Here is a 23,022-nt window from a genome sequence, read left to right as displayed (position 1 = left end):
ATCCCAGGCCCTCGGGCCTCTGCTACCACTCTTGTCAAATCTCAGCATAAGGACAGAGCCTAGACCAGGTCATGTAAGCCATTTATTGGTTTGTTTTAAAAATATGTATTTTATTTATACATGAAGTTTGGTGAGAAGTGCTCGATTAATTCAGACAATATCTGGCACTTGATGTCTGTCCTTCCCTCCTTTTTCCTACTCTCTTTTCCCCTCCTGCTGATCATTGTGCAGTTCTGGAAATTAAAAAAGTGACAGCCAGGCTAAAAGCTAAGGGTTGGGTCCAGCTCACCCCCGCCCCCAGCCACACCGTCTGCAGCCAGCCCCAGACACCTGTCTCAAGGCTCACGGGCTGTCCACACACATAAAACCACAGTCTCCTTCCGGCCAGCTGGGCTGGCAGCCCAGCCTGCCTCCCAACCACATTCTTGCCTGTGCAGCGGGTGGTGAGCGCCCAGCAGGGGCACACACCTCTCCAAACCTTGAGAGCAAAGCACAGAGATCTACAAAAATAGGATTTCCACTTGGAGAAATGTCGCTGGGACAGTTAAACCGTGCCCCTGACTGGACTCAAAGGGAACACAGGAGAAGAGAACTAGATCTGTCAGGGGCATGGGTTGGGTCTGGGGTTGCCACCAAGGGAACTGGGGTGACAAGAGGAAACATAATACTTTACTCGCCGGCAATGCCCCCCTTCAGCACTGCCACAAATGTCCAGCCCTCCGACAGCTCGGCGAGGTAGGTTAGGAGCAGCCAGCCCAGAGTGGGCAGGTGAGACTGAGGTGGCCTGGCAGGCATGCGCCTGATGGAGGGGCTCTGTGGGAGAGCTGGAATAGGGCAGCCCAGCCCCTGCCTGCTCAGGCTCTGCCAGTTGACCCTGTTACCTCAGGGTGACAGTTCTCTATGTTAAAAGATTTGCATATGCTAAATAGGATTGTCAGCAGCTGAAGAGGTCCTAGGGGTGATTGGACTAGTAAAATATTTTTCCCTGAAAAAGCCTTTTCACAAGACCTATAGGACCACCTGGACCTTGTCCCAAATAGGTCCTGTGTGTGGGTGCTATCAGGATCCCGGGCTGAGCCAGAGGCTGGGCCTGACCATCCCTTTCCCTGCAGAGGACACAGGGCCAAGCTCCCCTCCCCACTCCCATGTCTCTGTGTCTGGAGAGGAGCTGGGGACCACACAGAAAACTCCTCCGCACATGGTCCAGAGAGCCCTGGGAGATGGCCAGTTTCCTGTCTTCAGGCAGGCTGAGGGGTCACCATGGCTCAGGGCTGGTGAACTTCTTAGCCCCAAATCCACATGGCTCGGCCTTCTCTTCCCTTGGCCTGTTGGGCAGGGCCTGCCAGGTTCCAGGAGCAAGGACAAGCTGTATGCCAGGCCGTGAGTGGGGCTGGCACCCTTGTGCCCTTTGGTTTTACGGTTAATACTCTTACGGGAGGGGAAGAAAAGGCAACTATCAGTGCCTAGGGCCAGCCCTGGGACCCAGGCCACTCTCCTCTGGAAGCCTTTTATTTTTGTAGGACTGACAATATGACCTGCATGAAAACGCAGGGGGAGAATGGGACCTTGGAGACAACAGAAAGCCAGAGTGAGCCCCGTGGACAAGAGCCCCATCGTTGGGGGGCTGGCAGGGAAAGGCCTGTCTCTCTTAGACTGGGAGTCTGGGTCCCATGGCCTATGTCTGGCCTCTATGTGTGAGGACTGTGTGTGTGCGCTTGTGTGAGTGGGGGGTTCAGCCCTCCCAGCATCTCAGGTCAAGTGGGAGGGGGACCTCATTCGACCCCTGGGCAATGAAGACCTGTGGGAGCCACACTAGATTCCACTTCTGCTTTGAGAACAGAGTTCCGGCTGCTCCACAGACAGTCTTGTTCAGGGTTAAGAAGAGACAGTGTGAATTGCTGCCCATGTCCATGGAAAAATCTTTAGCTCTTTGCTCAAGTAAAAAAATATCAAATATAATAAATTTATGAAAGCCCATTCACAACATATACAGTCTCAATTTTATGTTTCGCCTCAGCAGCTGGGATGAAGTTGCTTTCCAGAGCCCCAGGGCATTGCCTGACCAGACCAGGTCACAGGTCTGAGGCCTCCAGGCACAGGCCAACTGCTCCGGCTGTCCACGCAGCACCACAGAACTCTGCCTGCTTGATCCACGGGGCCGAGGCCCATTTCTTACTCCCAAAGCCAGGAAGGCCCCAGGCTGGTTTGTGACTGACTGCATTTGGGTTTGCCACGGTGCAAAAGGCTGCTTTTTGGTGTGTCCTGGCCAGCTCACATGATGTGTCCAGGCCGAGGCTCACACGATGGACTCACGGTCCCTGTCCGGAGACGGGGGGAAGTCGGTGACATCTTCGCTGTGGCTGTAGTCAGAACCCGGCACCTGGATGTTATCGCTGGTGGCTCTAGTGACACTGTCATAGGAGGGTGGGAAGGAAGTGGAGGAGACGGAGGAGCTGGAGGGTGGGCCAAGGGGCCGGGAGAAGTTCTCATTCATCACATAGGCGATGAGGCCCTCTCTCTCAGGGGCATCCTCTTCAGAGAGGCCGCTGCCCATCTGCTGACGGAAGAGGAAGGAGGCATGCTTCACAGAGCGTTGCAGCAGGTGCCTGCGGAAGGCCCTCTGGATAACCATGGCTGACACCTCCTCGTGCTTGCGCCGGAGTGTGGTGGTGATGGGCTCATAGGAGATCTTGGATGGGTTGGCTGCCATGAACTTCTCCTCCATCTGGATCTTCAGGGCGTCCATCTCCCCAGACTCCCCCAGGACCCTTTTGGTGAAGGCAAAGAGGATGTCCATGCAATGGATGCGGTCCCCACTCACCATGGGCAGGTCCATGTTGATGAGGCTTATCTGGTTGGGCTTGGCGATACGGAGTGGCTCAGACAAGGCATCGGCAAAGTCAGACAGGACTGAATACTCAATAAACTGAGTGGCCTCTGGGTCAAACTTCTCCCAGATCTCATAGAACATGTCGAAGTCGTCCTCACTCAGGGGCTCGGTGCTCTCCTCTGTGGCCACGCTGAAATTCTCCAGGATGATGGCAATGTACATGTTGACCACGATGAGGAAGGAGATGATGATGTAGGTGGTGAAGAAGAGGATGCCCACGGCTGGGCTCCCACAGTCCCCCCGAGAGCCATTGCTGTTTGGCAGAGTGGGGTCACAGTAGGGGGGCCCGGTGTTGAGGATGGGGCTGAGGAGGCCATCCCAGCCGGCTGACGTGGTGATCTGAAAGAGGCAGAGCATGCTGTTGGCGAAGGTCTGGAAGTTGAACATGTCGTCGATGCCAGCCTCCCACTTGACATAAGCGAAGTTGGCCATGCCAAAGATGGAGTAGATGAACATGACGAGGAAGAGCAGCAGCCCGATGTTGAAGAGTGCAGGCAGGGACATCATGAGGGCAAAGAGCAGTGTGCGGATCCCCTTCGCCCCTCGGATCAGTCTGAGGATGCGGCCGATTCGGGCCAGGCGGATGACTCGGAAGAGCGTCGGGGAGAAGAAGTACTTCTGGATGATGTCCGAGAGCACAGTGCCTGTGGGAAACAACAGAGACTGTGGCTACTGGTGGCACCTCGGTCCTCTAGCCAGCATCACTGTGCAGGGGTAGGGGAGTCTCTGTATGGCAAGGAGCCAAGGAGAGGTGGCCCCTCCAGGAGGATTGCGTCCACTGGGCATGCTAGGACTCTGCCTGCTCCTGCCTGTCTGAGTCTCCGTGTCTGCATCTGTCACCCAGAAAAATGGGTCCTTTGCAGGGTTCCTTCTCAGCCCCCTCATTCCTTAATCTTCAGTGTGTACCTGCACAATAGAGCTGTCCTAGGCCCATCTTCTATATCTTGGGTTCTCAGGCCAGAGGGGCTCTGCTTAGCATCCTGCCCGCCCAGCTTGGACTAGCACTCAGGCCTTTCAGCTCCTTGCTATTCAAAGTGTGGTGTGAGGACCAGCAGCCTTGGGATCTCCTGGGTGCTTATTAGAAATGCAGAATCTCAGTTCCACCGCAGCCCGCTGCATCTTAATAAGCCCAGATGATTTATGTGCCCATCGAAGGGCATGAAACACTGGCCCAGAAATCAGTGCTCCCTGATGCCACGCCATGGCCAGTGTCTTCTTTCAGCCTCTCTGTGATGGTTCTTATCACCCTCCTAACTCTGCCACCTTTGAGGGCTTCACTACCCCTGGGTCTTCAGTGACTACCTGGGTTTGGAGTTTTAAGGGGCATGGATATAAATGATAGAATAAAGAGATAGAAAGACAAGAGAAATAAACTTGTCTTATATGGCCCAAGTGCCCTTTCCAGACTCCTTATATAAAAATGTCACTGATTGACATGTGTCCAGTGTTTATGGTCAGTGGAGCAATGGGCCAAGCACTTTATAGCCATCATTTCATTTAGTCCTTCCCGTTGTCCTAGAAAGTGTGCAGATGCCATCATTCTCATCTTCCAGAAGAGGAAACGGAGGTGAGGTAACTTACCCAAGTTGCCACCTAGTGAGTGAGAAGCTGGGATTTGACTCAGACATTCGGGCTCCAAGTTCGTCTCTTAACCACTCCTCTCTGGTACTGCCCAAATGCCGGGCCAGGAGATGATCCCAAAGTACATGCTGCACCTTCCAAAGCCTCTGAGACTGTCCCTCAGTGGTTCCATTCCTGTTGCTCACATCCTGCATTCTCTAAAGTTCCTCTCCAGTCCCATGAGGCACGCTCTCACCCTCACCCTGCTTGAGACCCCCCAGAGATTCCTGACCCTACTCTGTGCTTCCATCTGCCCATCACTATAGCCGCAGCAGTGCCTGCCTTAGCCCCTGCATTATCCTTTACATTTACCAGAGGCAGAGATTGTATATGGCAGAAAGATGAAACTTACAGTCACCGCAAGGCAGAGCCCCATGGGGGTGGAGTTAAGAGTTTGGGCTCTGAGCACAAGTGACAAAAGAAAAAATGTAAGTAAACTGGACTTGATTAACATTTAAAACTTTTGTCCTTTAATAGACACCACGAGGAAATGAAAAAACTCACAGACTAGGAGAAAATATTTGCAAGTCATATATCTGATAAGAGACTATGATCCAGAATATGTAAAGAACTCTTACAACTCAACACTAAAAAGAGAAATAACCCAATTAAAAAATGAGCTAAGGACCTGAATAGACATTTCTCCAAGGAAGATATATAAATGACCAACACGCACATGGAAAGATGTCCTGCATCGTTAGTCATTTGGTTTTGCAAATCAAAACCTCAAGGAGATATCACTTCACACCCACTAGGAGGGCTCCCATAAAAAGAATGCAGGCAATAACAAGTGTTGGTGAAGGCAAAATAATCGGAATCCTCATACACTGACGGTAAGAATGTAAAAAGGTGTAGCCAAATTGAAAAACAGTTTGGTGGTCCCTCAAAATTTTAGAGAAGAGGTTTTCAGGGGCTGAGGGAGAGGGGAAATGAATGGGGAGTGACTATTAAATGGGTAGAATTTCCTTTGGGGAAAGGAAAATATTCTAAAATTAGATAGTGGTGATGGTTGCAAAGCTCTGTGCATATACTAAAAAACACTGAATTGTATACTTTAAAGTGACTTTAAAGTTAACTGTGAATTTTATGGTATGTGAATTATGTCTCAGTAAAGCTGTTATATAAAAAAAAAAAGATCTGAGTTCTGAGGTCAAACAGACATGGGTCAAGATTGGGTCTCTGCTTCTCCCTAGCTGTATAATCTCCCTCCTTTAGTGCTGAATTGACTGGGTGAATTGCATGATGCAGGTATGTCTGAAAGGGTCTGGCATACACCTTGGCGGTTAGCTCCAGAATTTTCCATCTTCAGGGATAACTTCTACTCTGGAGGGCCACCTACCCCCCATCCTTGGGGACCCACCTCATCCTTAGTGAGCTTCCTTCTCCTTCAACCTAAGTGGGGGCAGAACTAGCCTCCACAGCACCCACTCCCATTCCCAGACTCATCCTTGAAGCTATCTAAGCAGTTAAAGAACTGTGTTCCCAGGTCCTCTGGAGGGTGGGGCCAGGAGGGAGTGCTGGGTCCTCTGCCAGGTTGGTCTCCTTGACCCAAGTGGACCCTTCCAGATAAGTTCTCTCTGGAGAGGTGTGTGTGCATGTATGTATGAGGGGAGGGGGGTGAGAAATGCACTGAAAAAAGAATGAAAGAACCTAGGGTTGTACGTGGCATTCAGCAGAGACCCAGGGGCCGGACGAGAGGCCTGGCTGGGGAGGGCTTCTGTCCAGCTGACTTGTATACCCACCCACGATGGAGAGGATGACAACCACGAAGTCGAAGATATTCCAGCTGTTGGTGAAGTAATAGTGGCGTAGGGCAGCCAGCTTGACAATACACTCGCCTGTGAAGATGGCCACAAAGAGCAGGTTGATCTTGGCCAAGATGTTGATTTTCTCAGGACTTTGGTCATCTGTCTCCACCATCATGGTCACCATATTCAAGCAGATCAGAAACATGATGGTGACATCAAAGGCCTGCTTGGTCACAATGTCGAATATGAAGCCCTGGTACTTGTTCTGAAAGGAGAGGCAAATGGAAAGCGCTCAGCAGGGCCCTTGGGAGGCTGGCAAATGCCCGTTTCTGCCTCTCATCCCAGGCCACCCACCCTCCCACTCTACCCTCTAGTGAGCCCAAAACCCCTGCCACACTGCCACAGAGAGTGCAGAGGAAAATGTCCTGGAGGTTAAAGCCATTGGCTCTCCTGCTGAAATGCTTCCTGGGCTTCAAGGCCCGGCTCCAAGGCTCCATCTTCCATGAGGACTTCCATGACAAATCTTCAGGGAGAGATTTTTCCTGCCCTAAGCATCCTTAGCACACTGTTCACTGTGCTTTCCTTTCAGTTGCCACAGTCTGAAGGCTCAAGGGTAAATTTCAACTTCAACCCTATTAATTATGTCAGTGCTTAGATTAATATATTTTCTCTACTTTTTAAATATAATTTATTTTATTTATTGTACTAACCATATTTACATGTGTCTTTAATTGTAAATCAGCCCAGATTATTTGGGGAAAGAAATAATATTATATATATATATATATATATATATATTTATTTATTTTCTGTTCTCCCACTTAGAAAAGATTATAAATAACACACACACACACACACCCACACACCCACACACACACACATACTTTTTTGGATAATGGCTTGACTGGGCCAAGGGAGTCAGTCTTTGAGAGGACCCCACTCTCCAGAGCTCTTGGCTCTCCCCACCAGCTAACTCAGGAATCCGGCTCCCTGACTGTTCTGGGGGTCCAAGGATGAGGATCTGAGTGGGGTGGGGTGGGGCTGTGAAGGCTGCCCTGCTTTTCCTGAGGAAAACCTGCATCCTTGGGAAGGAGGAAACCTGCTCAGAGACAGAGGGTTCCTGTGGGTGGAGAGTGTCCCGGGATGCTACATCCTTCTCATACCTTCCTCCCTATCTGTATGAGGCTGGGACCTCTCTTCATGCTCAGACATCTGATAGCGTCCCTCAGGCTGGGCTGAAAGACTGTGAGGTGGCCCTGATGGCTGGCCGTGTGGCATGAAAGCTTCCCAGGGACCCCAGAAGATCCTCTCCACTCCCACAGAACCAGGAGCCTAGCTCACCAAGGGCCGTGGGATGGGCTTCTGGGGCTTCTTGGAGCCTAGCTTCTTCATGGCATTGTAGTACTTCTTCTGCTCCTCTGTCATGAAGATGTCCTGGCCCCCTAAGTGCAGAGAGAAGGCACCAACCTCATTCTGGGGTTCTCAGAGGCCCCAGCATGGAGGGCACCAGGATCTTGCCTCCTTGATGAAGATGCCAGGGCCAACCACCTCCTGGCTTCCTCTCCTGGACAAAATATGTCCTTATTTTGCACCACTGATTCTTCCCCAAATCTATTTATCCAGGAGCCCTGTCCCCTTTCACCTTCAGATCTCTCTGGTTTTATGACCTGCAAATCCAGTATCCACCCCCCGCCCTTTCCCCCTCCCAGCTCAACCAGCCTTCAGGTTCTCTCTGTTCACTTGGTTTGTCTATAACCCAGTTATAGCCGCTCTGATGAAGCTCTGGGAAGACCCAGGGCCTCTGCACAGGCCTTACCCATGACCTCTGATCATGGACCAGGTGAACAGATGCAGCTCTCACACCAGCTTCTCCCAGGAGTCTCATCTCTCAGGTGGATTAGGGCAGACATGGGGCCTCCCACCAAAGCCCCTTCTTATGTTCTTACAGGCCTAAACATGTTACATCCCTGGACACACCCTTCTCCCCACCTCATTCCAGCAGCAGCAAGAAGAGGACCATCCCCGGCAGGGAAGGTGAGATGGGGCCTGGCGCCCGAACGACCCCTCAATCCCCTGGCACCCAGCCCTGCCATGCCCAGCCCAGCGGGGAGCTGGTGCTCTACGTATCTTTTTCTTCTGTTGGTTGAAGTTGTCAATGATGACACCGATAAAGAGGTTCAGGGTGAAGAAAGACCCGAAGATGATGAAAATGACAAAATAGATGTACATGTAGAGGTTGTATTCCCACTGGGGCTGCTCTTCATACTGTGAGGGAGAAATCACACAGGGAGATCAGACAGGCTAGGGTCTCGGGGGTCACATGGGGAGGGGTGGGGGGCAGAGGCGGAGGGCTGGCTAGGGCCATCCATTCTGTGGGAGAGAGGGTGTATCTAGAGGAAGGTCACTAGCCCAGTTATGTGAGTCTGTGAGCCAGAGGTGGGTGGGGATAGAGGTGAGAGGAGTGGATGGTGGCAGGTGAGGACAGCAGACATGCTGGGCTCAGGGCTGGCAGAGTATCAGTGCCTGACTCCGGCCATGGGCCAATGGGAGGCTGGAGTACATGGGGACCTCTTTCAGTCTTCACTGAGCTGTCAGTGTGACCTGGTGGGGTGCTGGACAAAGAAGAAGCTTGATTTGCATCTCTGTTGCTTCCACCCCATCCTCCTGGGGTAAAAGTCAGTAAACTACAGTGAGTTTAATTAAAGACATTTGAGAATTTTGGGACTTTTTAGGACACCAAGCAACCTTGCCCCAGAGTCAGGCTTGGGCATTCCAGAGAGGTTGAACTTCAGAGTGACAGGAGATCTTGCCCTTGTGGGCTGGGCTTTCAGATGCAGACGCTGATTCCCTGGTAGCCAAGCAACCAGAAGCCTCAGGTGCCTGACTTGGTGGAAGGGGCCACTGTGGCAACCTACCCCCCTGGAGTCCACAGCTGCATACATAATGTCCATCCAGCCTTTAAATGTTGCCTGGGAGGAAAAGACAAGATTAGGACAATCATTTAATTCTGCACCTCGCTTGAGTTACTTAGGGCTCTGGTCTGGACGGATGAAGCTAGAAGCAAGCTTCTTATGAAAAGCAAGACACCCCACCTCACCCCTTCAGCAGCATTCAAATGCCCGGGTGGTCAGAGAAAGACCTTGTTTAGGGCTAGGGCTGGAGGGGAAGCAACTGAGCAGATGCCCCAAGAAGGCCATGCAGCAGGGAATAAGCTTCTTGATTGAGGCCAAGAGTCTGAGGGGGCTTGCAGAAGGTCTGTCCTTCAGATCCACACTCATTTCCATTTCTAAAACATCACAGAATCCTGCCAGCGATTCTGTCAGGGAGACAGAGGTGGAGCTTAGACTCTGTGTTCTAGACTCCAGGGCTGACCTGGTCCCTCTTGTCCTATGTCTCAGAGAACCATGTGGCTTCTTCTCCATGGACTTTCAAGGGAAGTTCCTGAAGAATCTCAACCTTCCCTTGTACTTAAGGGGGTTCTTTTGTCAACGGTGTGTTGGTAAATAGTTAACAGCTGACTTTCCAGAAGAAAAGAAAAAACCCTGATTGTTGGTTTGCCAATTTCTCTTGTGTAAATATTCCCACCATGGTTGATTTCAGGTTACCAATGTGAAGTTACTCAATGGAGTGAGAAGAGATGCATAGGAGCATAGCATTATGGTACTCCCACTATACAGACAAAATAGATGTAAAAAACCTCAAAAGCATAGATGATAACACTAAAAAGTAATGATGAATCTTGAGTATTAATTACCTTTGTTTTAATATCATTTAGTTAATTTTGTAAGTTTATAGAATTAATTTTTGTAATGGCTATGTTTAATAAACAGCTTGCAAAATTTCTGAAAATGTAAAAATGAGCTCTTGTGAGCTGGCACAAGCTGGCTCCAGCATACCACACCAAGGGAGTAGAGAGGCGGGATGAACCAGAGAGGGCCCTGATGCTGGTGGCACCAGCCCTAGTCTGGGCTGCTATGCAGAAAGAGCTCAAGAGACATGCTTGGTGGTGAGACTGACTGACTCCCCAGTGAAGTCTCATTTGTGTTTTTGGCCAAATCCAGTCCTGTCCTGCCTCAAGCCTCTTTTTTTTTTTTTAGAGAAAAGAGTCTCTTTTTTTTTTTTTTTTTTTTTTTTTTTTTTTGAGACAGAGTCTCACTCGGTCAAACAGGCTAGAGTACAATGGTGTGATCTCAGCTCACTGCAACCTCTGCCTCCCAGGTTCAAGTGATTCTCCTGCCTCACCCTCCTGAGTAGCTGGGATTACAGGCATACACCACCATGCCCAGCTAATTTTTGTGTTTTTAGTAGAGACGGGGGTTTCACCATGTTGGCCAGGCTGGTCTCAAACTCCTGACCTCAAATGATCCACCAACCTCAGGCTCCCAATGTGCTCGGATTACAAGTGTGAGCCACCGCGGCCAGCCCCCAAGCCTCCTTTCTAAGCACAAGCTCAGTAACACAAACTTCCTGTGTCTAAGAATTCTTATGAGGCAGGTAAGGCAGAAGGGGAAGCTGAGGTCGCCCATAGTAGGCAAGCTACTCTAGCTCCCTGTACCAACAGGCCCTTGCCTATAAAGATAGGCCCGGAAATACTTTGGAAACTGCTGGGGACCACCCAAGGGTATGAGATACTTATGACTGAATTCTTCCCAAACACCGAACAGCTGTGTCTGGAAAGGTGAGCAGGTCTTAGTCTACAAAAGGAGGCCTTTTATTCCAAAGTTCCAACATTCTGAGGGACAGTTGCAGGAACAGACAGCTCCTTGGGTTTGGCGCTAATCTACTGTTCTCCACTAGGCAGTGCAGGCGAGTCTTTGTGGGACTACCACTGGGGTTTAAGGGATAGGTGGAGGTGTGAGTGGATGCCTAAAGTTTCCAGGTAAGAGTCTGCTGAGTTTTCCTCTGCTTTGGGAACCAGAGACAGGTGTCTGGGCTTAAGATTGGAATAGCAAGACAAGCAAGTTGTAGCTTTTTGCACTGTGGTTCTGCTGCATTAGTCAAGGCTAGTGGTAGGTTAATTTTATGGAATGTGTTATAATCACGGAAGCCACCATACTCACAAAATCAATGGAAACCCTAGAAGGATTGTGTGTGCTAAACATTGCCCATCAAAGATGGAAATATGTTCTTTTAAATAACACAAGAGCTAACACTATCTTTTATAACAGAGGGTGGCCACAGTCATAACTTTGCTAACAGTTCAGTTCCTGAGTAGTCTATGGTCTTTCATTTTTTAACCTGTGCCATCACACTGCCTAACTGATAGCCTGAAGAGGTCAACTTGACTACTGGCTGGGGAGTTGGTGCTACAGCACCACGGAGCCATCCCTATACTTGCAATTTGGAGAATGTGATACTGGTTCTAGAACTGAAAGTCTGGGGATTTCCCAAAGAGCCAAATCCCTGGAGAGTCCTGAGTCTCCTTTGGGCATGTGATCCTCCTGTGAGGATCCAGCATGGCCCCACTGCCCCACTCCTGCCCACATCATGGGTGATGGCCATGCTGCTCGACAGCCATTGGGAGGAAGGTAGTCCCTTCTCTCCAGGACTTACCACCTGCAGAAGGGCCAGGTACCCGGCCCCTACGTTGTCAAAGTTGACTTTCACCTTGGTCCAGTACAATTCTCCGGTCATGTTCAAGGACTCACACTGGCTCTTGTTGTTCACGATGGTGTAGTTCAAAGGCAAGTCTCCCTCTGTCTGGTTGATGCACCTCCCAAACTTCCCCGCGAAGAGGTTCACGCCCATGATGCTGAAGATGAGCCAGAAGATGAGGCAGACGAGGAGGACGTTCATGATGGACGGGATGGCGCCCACCAGGGCATTGACCACCACCTCAAGTGGACAGAGAAGTGGCTCAGTTCCTGGGGGGGCCCAGAGCACATGCCCTTTTCAAGATCACCCCCCCACGAAAGAATGAACTCCCTGGCTGCAGGGTCCTGTGCAGGTGGGTGTGCGGATCCCACACTCATGGGAGAGGCCAGCTCCATGGCTGGAAGCCCTGGTGGGGAGTGAGGGGAGTGCACACTAGAGTTTGGTGTGGCTTCAGAACATCTGCTTTCCCTTCTTGGCCCTGCCCTGAATCTGTGGTCTTTAAAACCTGATTTTCATCAAGGTGTGTGCTGGTTGAGGATGCCAGCAACTTGCTGGGAAAGACCTCTCAAAACATGTCCCCAAGATTGGGTTTCCTAACAATCCCAAGAGTCCTTACATTTTTGGAGCTAAATTCTGGTTTATTTTAGGTTGTTGCTATTGGGAAGGATGGGTGTTCTCCCCTGAAGTAACCCAGGGGACCTCAGTGCAGTGTCCAGAGGGTTTTGTGGCAGTTCTCCAGTGCTCCTGTAAGAGCAGAGCCAGAGAGCAGGTGGCATGGGCACTCACTGTGATACCCGCTCCCCAGTGAGGGGCTCTCAGATCCCATGGAGCCACAGCCTCATGCTCTGCATCTAAACTCAGAGCACCCTGTAGAAGATTCCCTAGTAGAGGCATTTGGGACCCTCCACCCCACTCATGGACCAAGTCCCCAGCTGTCCATGCACCAGGAACACGAGTGCCACACAGACTGGAGGTGAAGCTGGTGTGGACCGTGTGGTGTGGCCCAGATGCCAGGTTGGGGGATGCTGTTCCCCAGAAGGCACGCTGGAACAGGGTGAGAAACAAGCTCTTAGGACACCAAACATCTGGGTGTAGAGTGAGAGAGGGAAGCCCTGGGAGTTTGCCTTTGGCTGGCTCTGTGACCAACGGCCACCGCAGAGGCATCCCTGGCACCTAGTGTCTCCTTGTGTCCCTCTGGAACATTTGATCCTTGCTCCCAAAGAGCTATTTAACTCTGAATAATATCTTGTGGATGGTTTCCCACCAGGAATGAGCTATGTGTGTCTCCATGGATTGGGGGTGTGGGCAAGGTTCAAAGCCATCAACCTGAGCTGTGTGATGGTGCCTGCTGGGTCAGTGACAGACAAACAAACATGTCTTCTGAAGTCACACAGAACTGTGTATGTTTTGTTAAAAAAGAATACCCCACACAAGTACACACAAACACACATGTGTGTATTTGTTTTCTTGCTATATATCACAGCTGATGATTTTCTTGGTGGGCTTTCAAATCTGACTGATCTGCTCTCATTCTTTGGTAAAATGTGGTGACTTGAAAAATGCATAGGGATCTGCCCTAGGAAAATGGTGCACAGGAGATCACTAAGCATGTGGTCATTTCCTGTACAGCCTCTGTCTGATGCTGGGAATGCAGCTTGCTCTATGCCTCTTCCCTCACCCTCCCGACCACAGCCCTACTGCCCATCACAGAGGGCTGGCAGCCTGTGTCTGCCAGGAGGCAGGGCATGCAGAGGGGCACACTGAGTGGGCACACAGAGATGCAGCCCCACGGGACAGAAGCACAGGGGCCCTGGTGCCAGTGGCCTGGGGTATAGCTGAGACCCCTGTGCCCAGCAAGTCTTGCTTCCTCTCCTTTGTCCAGTGCTCTCCCAGCTCTCACAGGAGCTCAGAGGACTGGAGGGTGAGCCCTGGAGGTGGGTTCTCACAGCTGCCTATCCTCAGGGTGCCTCCATGTCCAGCTGTGCCTCTCTTGGAGGTTCTGGGCTATGCTTCTACCAAGTCAGCCTCGGCCACTGTGGCCACAGTCTCCGCGGCCACAGGACATCAGAAGCACAGGGAGGGACCCTGGGTAGCAGGGGGCTGGGTCTGTAGGTCAGCAAGCTGAGGCTGGGGGTCCCTCTGTGGGACCGCCTCCCACTCCCTGGGTGGGAAGGCAGCCGCCTCTCTTACCCTCATGCCCTCAAATCGTGACAGAGCTCTCAGGGGGCGGAGTGCACGCAGCGTCCGCAGTGACTTGATGGGGCCCATCTCGGCAAAGCCCAAGGTGTTGGCCACCAGGCTGACCAGAGAGACCTGGGGGAGGCAAAGTAGAAATGGGGAGGATGGGAACAGCTCCCCACTGTTGGGGACAGACAGTAGGGCTCCTGGCCCCGCTAAGATGGCACTGGGTGCCAGAGAGCCACAGGCCTCCCATGTTCACTCTTTATTAGTCCTGGGGTGGACTGTCATCATAGGCCAGCTCTGCATTGGGCCAGGCTTCCCAGAGCCCAAGCTGGTATGAGCCCAAGAGCGTCCTGGCTTCTGGGCCTTTACCGAGAGGCTGCTATGTGTACTTCACATACATACTCTATAATAACCCCACTAACCCTGCGATGTTGCGATGTGTCACCTCTATTCTACAGATGGGAAAACTGAATTCCAAAGCCACTTTGCTGGTGTGGCAGAGCAGGGACACAAAGCCTGGGCTTTTGGTCTCCACATTCTTTCCTTCAATTCCAATTCTTGGACCTATCTCCTTTTTCGCCAAAGAAGCCTTTTTTGAGGAAGGAGAGACAGTCCTGGGTTGAGTAGGAGCAAACAGACAATCGCGGGGCATTTCCCCAAGGCCAGACTGTGCAGCATTTCAACATCTTCAAAGCAGGAAAGCAAAGGTGGGGACTTGGTGGCACCAGGAGCCTCAGCTCTCTGTTCCCTCTGGCCCACCCCTCCCAGGGCACTTCCACTCTGTGGATTTTGTCCTTCTAAAGCTCCGTGGGTATCCACTCCCTTCTTACTTCACTGCTGGCCTGTGATTACAGGCCAAAAATGGCCTCCTGCCTGACCTCCCCTGCAGTCACTATACACACTGCCCTGGTGCTCAGGCCAGCCTGGGGTTCAGAGAGGCTGGAGGCAGGGGCCTGACTCCCACAGCCTCCTCCCAGGCTTGGCAGCACCAGGTTGGAGGGAGCTGAGCAAAGAGGTCGAGGGGAGGAAGACACGCCAGACTGATTTCGGTGTTGCCCGCACTCACCCCTCAAGGATGCTGGGCTATGGGCCCTCAATCCTGGAGAGTCGGGGGGCATCTTTCAGGGACCTCTCCTTGAGGGCAGGACCTCCAGAGTGCCAGGTCCAGCTGGTCCGTCTGCCCAGTTCCTAACAGGCTCCCTTGCGGTCTGTTCTTTGCAAAGCTTGCCCCATCTGCCCCGGTGATGGCCTCCCGTCTCAGGTGACGGCAACTCCATCCCTCCAGCTGTGCAGGCCACGATCCTTGGCGTCCTCCCTGCCTCCTCTCTATCTCTGACACCCTGTGTCCAACCCGTCAGGATTTCCTGTTGGCTCTGCCTTCAAAATACATCTGAAGTCCAAATCCAAATATTTCTCACCACTTCTACTGCCACCATCCTGGCCCAGCCTCCATCGTCTCTCCCTGGATCATGGCCCGAGCCTCCTAACTCTTCTCCCTGCTTCTACTCATTCCTGTCTACCCTGGCCTCCATGACCGAGTGAGCCCTAAAGAAAATCAGTCAGTTCATGGCACTCTTCTGTTCAGAGCCTTCTAATTCTGCCCCCCTACCACCATTTCATTCTAAATCAAAGCCCATATTTTTTCAAAGGTGGCAATCTGGCTGCATCTCCTGCAATCTGGCCTCATCTCCTGCACTTCCTTCTGCTTAGTGGCTCTAGCCTCCCTGCATTTCCCCCAGTATGCCAGGCGTGCTCCCGACACACCGTCCTTGCACTGCTCTTCCAACCTCTGCTTGGAACGTCTGCCAGACACTGGTCTGGCTAACCCCAACTTCAAACCCGCTCAAATGTTACCAAAGTGGGCCTACCCTGATCATCCTATTTAACGTGGTAACCTGCACCTTCCCCTCCACCCCACCCACTTCCCTTCCCGAGTTCTCTTTGCTCCATGATAGATACCGCTTTTCCACGTAATGTAAAAGTGGCTTCTTGATGATGCTGATTGTTTGCAGCCACCTTCCTCCATGTGGGGAAGAGTTCTTGTTTTGTTCCCTAAGATCCCCAGCACCATAACCATGCTTGCACACAGTAGAGACCCAATAGCATTTATTGAAAAATAATGCAGAATTCTTGGAAACATCCTTCCCTGGACTCTGTCATGGGAGACAAACTTTCCCATGAAGCATGTGGATGGGGTAGAGGCACAGCAGTGTGGCCAGTGTCAGGAAAGCTGAATTCCATACCCACTTCCTTCTGCTCAGCCTTGGGCCAGGCCCCTCCCTGCTGTGAGCCTTGGTTGCCTTCTCCACAGGCTTCTTCTCCTCTCTTGGGCCTGAGCAGGGAAGCACTGCCAGTTCCCTTTCCCTTGCCTTGGCTCTGAGTACCCCAAGGTGGCCAGCGGCTGGTGGGTGGGCTTCTGCAGATGTCTGTGCAGAGTCCCTCTGGCCTGCCTTGCGGGAGACCCTCAGCAGACCCAACTGCCCAAGATGCTGCAGGAACAGCGGGTCAGGGAGCCTCAGGGCTGAGCTGCCAGGATCCCAGGCCCTCCCATGGTCCCTCAACGGGGAGGCCTCAGGGGCCTCTCCTTGATCTCAGGGAGGCTCTGAGGGCTGGGCCAGGCAGTCCAGTGTGTCTAGAGCTCTCCTCGCCCCTCTTCCACCCACAGCACACCCTCACCCCAGCATTAGCATCCTCTTGGCCACCTGGGGTGATAGGAAGAGGCCTGGACTGCAGGTCCAAGGACCTGGATCTGCATTTCTGCGCATCCTTCTACCCCAAGGCGCCTCTGCTACCATGGCTACCCATACTTTGACCTCCTATCCAGCCTTGGTAGCCTCAACCTGGACTCTGGCCAGGCTTATTGGGGACTGAGCCTCTGAGTGAGGTATGGGGACCGCACAGGCCTGAGCCTGTCCTGTAAGCACAGGAAGGATAACTCCTGCTGGTGTGCAAGGCTGGAAGCCATCAGCAAACCCGGCGCCTTCTGGAAAGCCCGTTTCAGTAGGCAGATCCTGACCCCCACTCTGTTTTGTTTGATCCCCAGAGAGGTCCCTCCACCTGCACCCTTTGCCTTCTCTTTCTTTGTCCTCAGTGAGTGCAGACCCAGAACTGCCCTGCACCGACCTGTTTCTCCCTGCTTGGTTACTTTCCCTCTAACCCTGCATTCATGATGCCTGGCACCCCGCAGTGTCTTGGGGCCTGGGTAGCTGTGGGGCAGGGGCTTCACACTCCATCAGCCAACCGGGTGTTCAGAAGCCACGCTGACCTCCTGCCCCAGGCCCTTCTTGGACACAGCCTGGGCAGGCAGCCCTCACAGCTACCTGATTGTCTAGGGCAGCAACCCAGAGCCCCTGAGCCAGTGTTCATGACTTCCTCCTCCTCTGGGGTGACTCCACCCCTCTCGCATCCTCCCCAGCCAGTACCTTCTCCCTGAGCTGGAGGCTCTCCCCTGCCTGCCCAGCATCCCTTCAGCAGCCTTCTCCCCCTCGTGTGTGCATGGAGTCTCTGAACTCTCCCCCTCGTGTGTGCATGGAGGTTCTGAACTGGCCATCTATCTAGTGGGCCCGATGGACACTTACAGTCTGCTGTGGTATGTGCTAGAGCACAAGCTTGTCTGCTCACTTCCCTTTCTGGACCCTGAGCCCCCAGCCCCTGCCCTGGCTCACACCCCTACCTTGACTACTCTCGAACGATCTCCCCTAGAAGCAGGGCCCTAGGTCTCTGCCTGCTGTGGCTCCAAATTGGGGGCTCTAGAGGCAGACCCTGTCTCCTATTTCTTGTCTTCCTCTGAGCCTGGAAACCTGAGGACAAGGCCTGAGTCTCAGACTCACGTCCTCCTTCCTCTCTGCCCTGCAACACTGCCGCGTGCCTCCCCTTCAGCCTGCTGGCTCCCACCGGGCCCTCTACCTCACCTCCTTCTCCCGCACCAGCAATGGGGTTCCCCTTCCTGTTCCCTTCGGGTGCCCACACTCACATCCACGATTAGGAAATCAAGCCAGCACCAGGCATTGGTGAAGTACTTCTTGAAGCCGTAGGCCACCCACTTAAGCAGCATCTCCAGCACGAAGACATAGGTGAACATCTTGTCGGAATACTCAAGCAGAACCTTGATGGTCTTCCGCTCCTCCAGGTAGATGTCCTCGAAGGCCTGCAGACAAGGCCGGACAAGGCGGACATGAAGTCTGGACCACTGCCGATTCCACCCTGTACCAGACACCATTTCTTTTCTTTTCTTTTCTTTTTTTTTGAGACGGAGTCTTGCTCTGTTGCCCAGGCTGGAGTGCAGCGGTGCAATCTTGGCTTACTGCAACCTCTGCCTCCCGGGTTCAAGCGATTCTCCTGCTTCAGTCTCCTGAGTAGCTGGGATTACAGATGCCCGCCACCACACCCAGCTAATTTTTTGTACTTTTAGTAGAGAAGGGGTTTCACCATGTTGGTCAGGCTGGTCTTGAGCTCCTGACCTCCTGATCCACCCACCTTGGCCTCCCAAAGTGTTGGGTTTACAGGTGTGAACCACCGCACCTGGCCTAGGCACCGTTTCTGACAACACCTCCTGCTGCCCAGGAGAGCGGGGAAGGGGTGAGGAATGCTGTGGACAGGGTTCCTCCTGGGCAGTGTTGGACTAGATGAGAATGCCTCCAAGCGGGGCCTGTGCCACTAGCAGGCCATGAGATGGCCTTACATGGTAGATGGATAGTAAGGCAAATGAATGGTGTGATCCCCTCTCCCTGCGCAATAAAGATCAAGTCTGAGTTTTGGGCTAGGCCTTTCTAAAACTTGCCATTTTAACAAGGAGAGAGGGTATGCAGGCTCAGCTCACAGATTTCTGTTGGAAACAACATAAAATATTTTTTATTTTCACTCCATTTTGCTTTAGCTTTGTTTATATGGTTACTTTTTGTGGGAAAAATACTGGTTTCCAATTAATAATAATGATTAAGTTTCACTTTACAAAACATTTATTTAAATAAGCAAAAACCAATGAGAGTTGATGTAAAGCTGAATTTTAAAGAAATTAGAGTAGAAGTCATTTGTAGATATGATGTTTAGGAACCACAGGTATAGATAAAGTCAAATCTGCAAGTCTCAGGCTCTAGGAGTCAGTTTCCAAAATCCTAGGAGTTGTAAGTCTTTCTCCACTTCCTCATTTCTGCCTCAACTCAAATTCCTGAGCTAACAGAGAAAGTCCAGTGGCTCCCAGATGGCTTCTACCTCCAGCCTACTGATTTGTTCCTGTTTCTGTCTCTGTCCAGAGTATGCTCTGAGGTTCCTGTCTAGGCAACTGAACTAGGGCTCTGGGGGAGCTGCCTCCACCTCCCACTCCTGGGCCTCCCTATCCGACTTCAGGGCCTCTGTGAGCGACAGTGACCCAAGAGACCAGTGCTGTTGGCACTGCCAAGGCATACATATGGCTCACTGGGTCACTGTAGACGGCACAACAGGATAATTCAGCTCCCAAAATGGATTTTGGGAGTTGTTCAAGATAAAAAAAAAAAAAAGTAGGGGTATTGTATTTTTTTTTCTAAGTATAAAAATAGGTGCATCTTATAAAAATTAAATACTATGGAAACGATAAAAAAGAAAGTAAAAGGCATCTCTAATTTCATGACACCAAAGTAACCACTGCTAACATTTAGGTGAGTATTATTTTTGACAGTGTGTACATGTGTGCACACACAATCACAATTTTATGAGACACACTAAATATTTGCCTTGAAATTACTTTCTCCATCAAACAATATGTTGTGAACATTTATTCACTTAATAATATGAATACATACAATAATATCTATCACTATTTTAAAGGGCTGCATAGTTCATTATTTGCATACACTGCTATTTATTTAGCCAATAACCTTATTAATAATGCACATTTCAGTTATTTACAGTTTATCTCTAGTAGAAATAAAGTTGCAGTGGACAGGGGATTGTTGAGGATAAATTGGGTTGTCAGGCCAAAGGTGTGCTTTTGGTACAGTCTGGGAATGGACCTCTCTGAAGGCAACACCAGTTGACACTCCATCTCTGGGCCAGGAAGGGGGCTCTTCTCCACCGCCCCACCGACATTGCTGTCACTTCTCCTTTTTCACTGTTCCTAGCCTAATGAAGGAAACTTGTATTTTGTTACATTTTCATTTATTTTATTAGGAGTGACGCTGACATCTTTTCTTTGGATATTTGCTGTGTTTTTGGGGGGAATTACCTCTTCATATCCTTTGCCTATTTTTGTACTTGACGCTGACATCTTTTCTTTGGATACTTGCTGTGTTTTTGGGGGGAATTACCTCTTCATATCCTTTGCCTATTTTTGTACTTGGGTGTCCGGTTTATTTGGGAACATTAACTCTTTGTTTGGTAACACAAGCCTGGGTTGTGGCACCAACCTGCCTTTAAATCTCACTTGCTTTTGTTTACCATGCTGAAGTTCTATGTACTTCATTTTCAATTATTATATCATTTAATATTATCATATCATCTATTATAATTTTCATTTAGTAAAATTTTTGGTGTTGCATTTAGAAAGCCCTTATCTATTCCGAGGCTAGGAAAAAATGAGCTTCTGAAAACAATTTTTGTGGTTTCATTGTTTTACATTACAATTTTAAAAATTAAATATAGTTTGCTAGGGAGTAAATATCCATTTTAATACTTTTTTTCAGAATGTGGCTCATCAAATGCCCCAACACTTTATTAAATAATCCACTTAAAATCCACTGATTAAAAGTCAACTTTATCATATAGTACATTTCTTTATTTACTTAAATCTACTTCAGATCTCTTTATGTGGTTCTACTGTTCTCTGTCTATTCCTGAATTAGTATCACATGAATTTCCCTGGACATTTAAATGATTTTCAGGATAAACTTTACCAATGTTTTGTCATATTTCCTCAGAAATGTTGCAAACTTGTTATTGCATTGAATCTACTAATTACTTTAGGAACTAATATGAAGTCTTCCTACCCAAGATGAAGGTGTGTTTATCTATTTGTTCTGTTTTACACTGCTTGGCAAAGTTTTACAGTTTTCTTCATGCATCTCTTATACATTTATTATTATATTTATTCCCAGTTATTTTATGCTTGCAGTGCTTGGCATGTAAGAAATATTTGAGAGATGTTACTTGTGACTAAATGGTTTCTCTTAGGATAAAACAACAATAGCAACAATTCTTTGCATACTTATTTCATAACTGGCTATATAATGTTTTTAAAATAGGTTTAAATTCTTTTCTAGGCAATCATATTATCTATAAATAATGATATATTTCTATCATTTTTAACTCTTGCTTTTATACTTGACTGGATTAACTTCAATTATTTTATTACCCAACTTTTATATCATGTGTTCAATTTTCTTAATTAATTACACTGGCTATAATTCAAGACTATTATTAAATAATGAGCAATAGCTAAAAAGGTAGTTAAATCATCCTTTTCTTATTCTTCACTTTAATGAAAACGTTTCAAGTGGTTTTACTACTAATGATGGTATAAGTTAATTTGAGAGTCAGTTTTTTACTAAATTGAGAAAACACATTTTATTTCTTTTTTTTTGTTCTTTGGATTCAGTAGAATAAAATATATTTTATTTCTATTCTTACCAGAGTTTTGAAAATCAGGCATTCATTGAAATAATTATATGTTTTTTCATCTTTGTCCTATTAATATAGTTTTCCTAATATGGTACTATTTTCACATTTTAGGATATGACACATTTGTCATATGATGTACTCAATCTTTTAAATATATTTCTAGATCCTTTCTGCAGTATTTTGTTTAAGATTTTTGCATCACTATTCAGAAGTATGGAGTATGAAGCATGAAAACTAGCCTAGGTTTTTCTTTTGGTATACGTGAGGTTTTAAAAATCAGCATTATTTAGCTTTTAAAAAAACAATTTCTAGGCCAAGCGCGGTGGCTCATGTCTGTAATCCCAGCACTTTGGGAGGCCGAGGTGGGCGGATCACCTGAGGTCGGGAGTTCGAAAACAGCCTGACAAACATGGAGAAACCCCATCTCTACTAAAAATGCAAAATTAGCCAGGCGTGGTGGCGCATGTCTGTAATCCCAGCTACTCAGGAGGCTGAGGCAGGTGAATGGCTTGAACCCGGGAGGCAGAGGTTGCGGTGAGCTGAGATCACGCCACTGTACTCCAGCCTGGGCTACACCAAGAGCAAAACTCCATCTCAAAAACAAACACACAAACACACACAAAAAACAATTTCTGGTTTCTATCTTTTTTTCATGCACTAGAGTACTTTAAATAGCATTGGAATTATTTTCTTCCTTGAGAATGTAAAAGAATCTGTTTTTGGAGATGTGAGAAATTCGATGAGCTAGTGGTTATCAATTTGGTTGCTTTACATTTTCAAGGAATCAGCTTTGGAATTTTATATCAATTTTACTATTTATTTTCTAATTCATTAATATATGTTTTTATTACTGCAGATCATATGGGGCAAAGAAAAAAATGTTTTTATTTTATTAATTACTTACCTAGGTTTCTTTAAGATTATTTTATTATATTTTTAATTTCTTGAGTTAAATAATTTATGTTCTTTCTATTTAATAATAAAAATATTTAAGTAATGAATTTTCCTTTTGTTACAACTTTGGCTGTATTCCACATGCAGTATTCTCAATACTGTTATTTTCTAGTTTTTTTTCTACCAGTCACAGCTTTTTCTCTACCTTTACACTTTTCTTATTTTTCCAGATCTCACGTGGACAGAATTAATGGAATCTCAATCTTTGATTTACAGCACACTATCACCTTTGGTGCATGAATGGCCTTCTTTTGTTAATTAGTTAATCAATCAATTGAACCCCCTTAAACTACCACCAAACTATTTTCTGTTTGATCCAAAGTTTACTTAAGAATGACTTTTACGGCCGGGCACGGTGGCTCAAGCCTGTAATCCCAGCACTTTGGGAGGCCGAGACGGGCGGATCACGAGGTCAGGAGATCGAGACCATCCTGGCTA

At 49.0% G+C, this 23,022-nt stretch overlaps 1 protein-coding gene across 6 annotated transcripts in view; it reads right to left on the bottom strand.

Annotated features, from left to right (window-relative positions):
* Positions 1–1,084: 1,084 nt before the first annotated feature.
* SCN5A (sodium channel, voltage gated, type V alpha subunit) overlaps positions 1,085–23,022 on the bottom strand; it is an 84,959-nt gene continuing 63,021 nt past the window's right edge. For 2 of the 6 annotated variants that reach the window (XM_011953305.1, XM_011953308.1), the window contains 8 exons: positions 18,011–18,184; positions 14,044–14,166; positions 11,812–12,093; positions 9,174–9,227; positions 8,386–8,523; positions 7,600–7,704; positions 6,253–6,523; positions 2,297–3,534 (listed from right to left, as the gene is read on the bottom strand). In XM_011953305.1, coding sequence (XP_011808695.1) covers positions 2,297–3,534; positions 6,253–6,523; positions 7,600–7,704; positions 8,386–8,523; positions 9,174–9,227; positions 11,812–12,093; positions 14,044–14,166; positions 18,011–18,184 — 2,385 coding nt within the window. Of the gene's footprint in view, positions 3,535–6,252; positions 6,524–7,599; positions 7,705–8,385; positions 8,524–9,173; positions 9,228–11,811; positions 12,094–14,043; positions 14,167–18,010; positions 18,185–23,022 lie in introns of all 6 variants that reach the window. The other 4 variants (XM_011953307.1, XM_011953309.1, XM_011953304.1 and 1 more) reach the window with 4 other exon arrangements.

This window comes from Colobus angolensis, unplaced genomic scaffold (genome assembly GCF_000951035.1).
Source record: "Colobus angolensis palliatus isolate OR3802 unplaced genomic scaffold, Cang.pa_1.0 Scaffold36, whole genome shotgun sequence".
NCBI classification, from domain to species: Eukaryota; Metazoa; Chordata; class Mammalia; order Primates; family Cercopithecidae; genus Colobus; species Colobus angolensis.
Note: the sequence above shows the minus strand (reverse complement) of the source record. Positions and strands in the feature narration are given on the sequence as shown.